Genomic DNA, 5,771 nt, shown 5'->3' on the forward strand with positions numbered 1-5,771 from the left:
CCCAGCTTATTCCTCTCACATTTTGTGCACAAATGTTTGTTTACACATTTGTTTACATCCCTGTTAGTGAGCATTTCTCCTTTGCCAAGATAATCCATCCACCTGACAGGTGTGGCATATCAAGAAGCTGATTAAACAGCATGATCATTACACAGGTGCACCTTGTGCTGGGGGGGGGGGGGGGTCAATAAAAGGCCACTTTAAAATGTGCAGTTTTGTCACACAACACAGATGTCACAAGTTTCGAGGGAGCGTGTAATTGGCATGCTGACTGCAGGAATGTCCACCAGAGCTGACAGTCCATGATGCTGACTGCAGGAATGTCCACCAGAGCTGACAGTCCATGATGCTGACTGCAAGAATGTCCACCAGAGCTGACAGTCCATGATGCTGACTGCAGGAATGTCCACCAGAGCTGACAGTCCATGATGCTGACTGCAGGAATGTCCACCAGAGCTGACAGTCCATGATGCTGACTGCAGGAATGTCCACCAGAGCTTACAGTCCATGATGCTGACTGCAGGAATGTCCACCAGAGCTGACAGTCCATGATGCTGACTGCAGGAATGTCCACCAGAGCTGACAGTCCATGATGCTGACTGCAGGAATGTCCACCAGAGCTGACATAGAAGTATATTACCATTTCTCAATAAAAACAGTTGATGGCCGATCCTGGCATATCATGTCAATAAAAGCATGAACAGAATCTGGTTATAATTCATTAGGGGGGGGGGGGTACTGTACATCAAACTGCCTCACTACAGAAACAGGAGATAGACTAGTGTCCTGTCCAGGGGGTGTACTGTACATCAAACTGTCTCACTACAGAAACAGGAGATAGACTAGTGTCCTGTCCAGGGGGTGTACTGTACATCAAACTGTCTCACTACAGAAACAGGAGACAGACTAGTGTCCTGTCCAGGGGGTGTACTGTACATCAAACTGTCTCACTACAGAAACAGGAGACAGACTAGTGTCCTGTCCAGGGGGTGTACTGTACATCAAGCTGTCTCACTACAGAAACAGGAGATAGACTCCTGCTCCTATTGGCTGTTCTATCTCAGACGAGGCTGCCTTGTCTAAGACTTCCTTATTCTATATCAACTAGTGAACCGGTAAGGTTGCTGTTATGTTGTATAATGTGATGTGTAGCTTTAAATGCTCTTTACTGGCTGTTTCCTTGACCGTTTCCTTACTCGGTTGGTTCACATTTGTATTCGGTGTGTGTGTGTTTATGCACATGTTTGTGCATGCATGTAGAGGTGGGTGTGTATTGGAAGCCCCATAATTATAAAGCAATGTGTGAGCACTGTTAAACACACCTCGTACTTCTGACTGACAGGGAGGGAGGCCAAATGGCAGGACCAGCCTCTCTCAGGAGGGTCGGAGGCATTCCACAGGTCTGGTGTTCAGGATCACACACACAGGACAACACATGCACGCGAACACGCACACTCAGAACTACACAGTGCCAGAGAATCACAAATACGCAGAAAGAGAGGGAGGATGGGAGAGAGAGAGGAGTAGAGAGAGAGAGACGAGAGGAAGGGGGAGAGCGAGAGAGAAGAGTAGGGAGAGGGAGAGAGAAAGAGTAGAGCACCTCAGTCTGCTGCAGGGAGAGACCATGGGGGCTCTGACAGGGCTTCTCTCTGCACTAGTCGCTCTGCTATGGACCCTCCCTCCAGGTCAGTCAGTCTGTCTACCATGTCAACTGGTTTGGATTTCATCTATTGGATCTCTTATTTCTGTTTGTTTGGTAAAAAAGGACTTTTGAGATCAATGGGAACTCCTCATGGCATCAGACTGTCTTTATGTTGATCTTTGTTCTGTCTCCAGGGTCATTGGGTGAGGAATGCAGTCGTTTCAGACACATGGAGAACGGTAGAACATTCTTCCGTTACAGTGGGTTGTATGTGGCGTTCACCTGTAACCCTGGCTATAAGATCCATGGATATAGAACCAACAGCTGTGTGTCTGGACAGTGGACCAGGGAACCTCCTGTGTGTGTTGGTAAGTGACTTGAGTTTGATGCATGTATTTCAAGTTACACGTCTCTCTCTCAATTTCTCAAAAGGTTGCAAGTTCAAATCCCTGAGCTGACAAGGTACAAATCTGTCGTTCTGCCGCTGAACAGGCAGTTAACCCACTGTTCCCAGGCCCGTCATTGAAAATAAGAATTTGTTCTTAACTGACTTGCCTAAAAAAAATAGGAAGGCTATGCTCACTGAGTCTGATGGTAGTCAATTTTGGGTCAGTCACAGTGGTCAGGTATTCTGCCACTCTGTACTCTCTGTTTAGGGACAAATAGCATTCTAGTTGGCTCTGTTTATTTGTTAATTCTTTCCAATGTGTCAAGTAATTATCTTTTGTTTTCTCATGATTTGCTTGGGTCTAATTTTGCTGTTGTCCTGTTCTACGTTGTACACGGAGGATATTTTTGCAGAATTCTGCATGCAGAGTCTCAATTTGGTGTTTGTCCCATTTTGTGAATTCTTGGTTGGTGAGCGGACCCCAGACCTCACAACCATAAAGGGCAATGGGTTTTATAACTGATTCAAGTATTTTTAGCCAGATCCTAATTGGTATGTTGAATTTTATGTTCCTTTTGATGGCATAGAATGCCCTTCTTGCCTTGTCTCTCAGATTGTTCACAGCTTTGTGGAAGTTACCTGTGGCGCTGATGTTTAGGCCAAGGTATGTATAGTTTCTTGTGTGCTCTAGGGCAATGGTGTCTAGATGGAATTTGTATTTGTGGTCCTGGCGACTGGACCTTCTTTGGAACACCACATTTTTTGTCTTACTGAGATTTACTGTCAGGGCCCAGGTCTGTCAGGGCCCAGGTCTGTCAGGGCCCAGGTCTGACAGAATCTGTGCATAAGATCTAGGTGCTGCTGTGGGGCCTCCTTGGTTGGGGACAGAAGCACCAGATCATCAATAGACATTTGACTTCAGATTCTAGTAGGGTGAGGCCGGGTGCTGCAGACTGTTCTAGTTCCCTCGCCAATTTGTTGATATATATGTTGAAGAGGGTGGGGCTTAAGCTGCATCCCTGTCTCACCCCACAGCCTTGTGGAAAGAAATGTGTGTGTTTTTGACCAATTTTAACCGCACACTTGTTGTTTGTAAAGTCGTATGTTTTTCCCCCAACACCATTTTCCATCAGTTTGTATACTAGACCCTAATGCCAAATTGAGTCAAAGGCTTTTTTGAAATCAACAAAGCATGAGAAGACTTTGCCTATGTTTTGGTTTGTTTGTTTGTCAATTAGGGTGTGCAGGGTGAATCGGTCTGTCGTACGGTAATTTGGTAAAAAGCCAATTTGACATTTGCTCAGTACATTGTTTTCACTGAGGAAGTGTACGAGTTGAGCTGTTAAGTCTCTCTCTCTCTCTCCTCCTCTCTCTCTCTCTGTCTCTCTGTCTCTCTCTCTCTGTCTCTCTCTCTCACTGTGTGTCTCTCTGTCTCTGTCTCTCTCACTCTCTCTGTGTGTCTCTGTCTCTCTCTCTCACTCTCTCTGTGTGTCTCTGTCTCGCTCTCTCCTCTCCTCTCTGTGTCTCTCTCTCTCTGTCCTCTCTCTGTCTCTCTCTGTCTCTCTGTCTCTCTCTCTCCTCTCTCTCTCCTCTCTACCTCTCGCTCTCTCTCTCTCTCTCTCTCTCTACCCTCTCGCTCTCTCTCTCTCTCTCTCTCTCTCTCCTCTCCCTCTCTCTGTCCTCATCGTCTCTCTCTCTCTCTCATCTCCACCTCTTCTCTCTCTCCCTCTCTCTGTCTCCTCTCGGTCCTCTCTCCTTCTCTCTCTTCTCCACCTCTCTCTCTTCTCTCTCTCCTCTCTCTGTCTCTCTGTCTCTGTCTCTCTGGCCTCTTCTGTCTCTCTCTCTCTCCAACCTCTCTCATCTCTCTCCTCTCTCCTCGCTCCTCTCTCCTCCCTCTCTCTGTCTCTGTCTCTCTCTCTCTCTCTCATTCAAGGGGCTTTATCGGCATGGGAAATATGTGTTTGCATTGCTAAAGCAAGTGAAATAAACAAAAGTGAACAGTAAATATTACACTCACAGAAGTTCCAAAAGAATAAAGACATTTCAAATGTCATATTATGTTTATATACAGTGTTGTAATGATGTGCAAATAGTTAAAGTACAAAAGGGGAAATAAATAAATATAGGTTGTATTTACAATGGTCTTTGTTCTTCACTAGTTGCCCTTTCTTGCTGCTGTGATTCCACACTGTGGTATTTCACCCAATTAGAAATTGGATTTCTCTCTCTCTTTATTTCTCTCTTTCTCTTCTAATCTGTGTTGAATCTCCTGTGTGTATATTCCAGCCTCTGGGTGTCCCAGCCCAGGGGATCTCCTGCAGGGGGTTACCAGTGTGACAGAGGACGGGTCCTGGGCTCTCTTCAGCTGTGATGCTGGCTACAGGCTCTATGGACACTCACTGCTCTACTGCAAGGGCCAGAACTGGAACGGCACCAAGCCTGTCTGCAAGGGTGAGAGACTTGACTTACTGACTTAGTCCTCTTTGCCCCCTTTGCCCCCTAGGCTACCTCCTTCATGTGGACTAATTATAAAACATACCATGTAATCTGATTTTACCCTGCTTTAAACGAAGACATCGATTGATGATGTCTCCTGGTATGATCCTCCTCTGTGCCTCTCCCCTCCTAGAGTCTGTAGATGTCCCTGGTTGCCTCCTCTGTGCCTCTCCCTCCTAGAGTCTGATGATGTCTCCTGGTCCTCCTCTGTGCCTCTCCCCTCCTAGAGTCTGATGATGTCTCCTGGTCCTCCTCTGTGCCTCTCCCCTCCTAGAGTCTGATGATGTCTCCTGGTCCTCCTCTGTGCCTCTCCCCTCCTAGAGTCTGATGATGTCTCCTGGTCCTCCTCTGTGCCTCTCCCCTCCTAGAGTCTGATATGATGTCTCCTGATCCTCCTCTGTGCCTCTCCCCTCCTAGAGTCTGATGATGTCTCCTGGTAATGATCCTCCTCTGTGCCTCTCCCCTCCTAGAGTCTGATGATGTCTCCTGGTAATGATCCTCCTCTGTGCCTCTCCCTCCTAGAGTCTGATGATGTCTCCTGATCCTCCTCTGTGCCTCTCCCCTCCTAGAGTCTGATATGATGTCTCCTGGTCCTCCTCTGTGCCTCTCCCCTCCTAGAGTCTGATTGGTGTCTCCTGGTCCTCTCTGTGCCTCTCCCTCCTAGAGTCTGATATGATGTCTCCTGGTCCTCCTCTGTTCCTCTTCCCTCCTGAGAGTCTTGGATATGATGTCTCCTGGTCCTCCTCTGTGCCTCTCCCTCCTAGAGTGATGATGTCTGCTGGTCCTCCTCTGTGCCTGTCCCTCCTAGAGTCTGATGTCTCCTGGTCCTCCTCTGTGCCTCTCCCCTCCTAGAGTCTGATGAGTCTCCTGGTCCTCCTCTGTGCCTCTCCCCTCCTAGAGTCTGATGGTCGTCTCCTGGTATTGATCCTCCTCTGTGCCTCTCCCCTCCTAGAGTCTGATGATGTCTGCTGGTCCTGTCCTCTGTGCTTGCCCTCCTTTAGAGTCTGATGTCTCCTCGGTCCTCCTCTGTGCCTCCTCCCCTCCTAGAGTCTGATGATGTCTCTGTCCTCCTCTGTGCCTCTCCCCTCCTAGAGTATGATGGTGTCTCCTGGTATTGATCTCCTCTGTGCCTCTCCCTCCTAGAGTCTGATATGATGTCTCCTGATCCTCCTCTGTGCCTCTTCCTCCTAGAGTCTGATATGATGTCTCCTGATCCTCCTCTGTGCCTCTCCCTCCTAGAGTCTG

The 5,771-nt window shown here is 47.9% G+C and overlaps 1 protein-coding gene across 1 annotated transcript; it reads left to right on the forward strand.

Annotated features, from left to right (window-relative positions):
- The first annotated feature begins 1,527 nt into the window (after positions 1–1,527).
- Positions 1,528–5,618, forward strand: LOC116373163 (complement decay-accelerating factor transmembrane isoform-like). The gene is made up of 8 exons (XM_031821882.1): positions 1,528–1,685; positions 1,837–2,010; positions 4,317–4,481; positions 4,660–4,664; positions 4,944–4,962; positions 5,191–5,291; positions 5,379–5,444; positions 5,574–5,618. Exons 1-8 carry the CDS (start codon positions 1,625–1,627, stop codon positions 5,616–5,618), a joined length of 636 nt encoding a protein of 211 aa, XP_031677742.1. The 5' UTR covers positions 1,528–1,624.
- Positions 5,619–5,771: the final 153 nt, after the last annotated feature.

Source organism: Oncorhynchus kisutch, unplaced genomic scaffold (genome assembly GCF_002021735.2).
Source record: "Oncorhynchus kisutch isolate 150728-3 unplaced genomic scaffold, Okis_V2 scaffold4027, whole genome shotgun sequence".
Lineage (NCBI taxonomy): Eukaryota > Metazoa > Chordata > Actinopteri > Salmoniformes > Salmonidae > Oncorhynchus > Oncorhynchus kisutch.

What these genes read in the sequence shown, in the direction of transcription:
- LOC116373163 (XM_031821882.1), top strand. Translation starts at nt 1,625, where the DNA reads ATGGGGGCTCTGACAGGGCTTCTCTCTGCACTAGTCGCTCTGCTATGG. An exon ending in GGAACCTCCTGTGTGTGTTG is followed by an intron (nt 2,011 to 4,316) that starts GTAAGTGACTTG and finishes TGTATATTCCAG; the next exon opens with CCTCTGGGTGTCCCAGCCCA. An exon ending in CTGTGCCTCTCCCTCCTAGA is followed by an intron (nt 5,292 to 5,378) that starts GTGATGATGTCT and finishes CTCCCCTCCTAG; the next exon opens with AGTCTGATGAGTCTCCTGGT.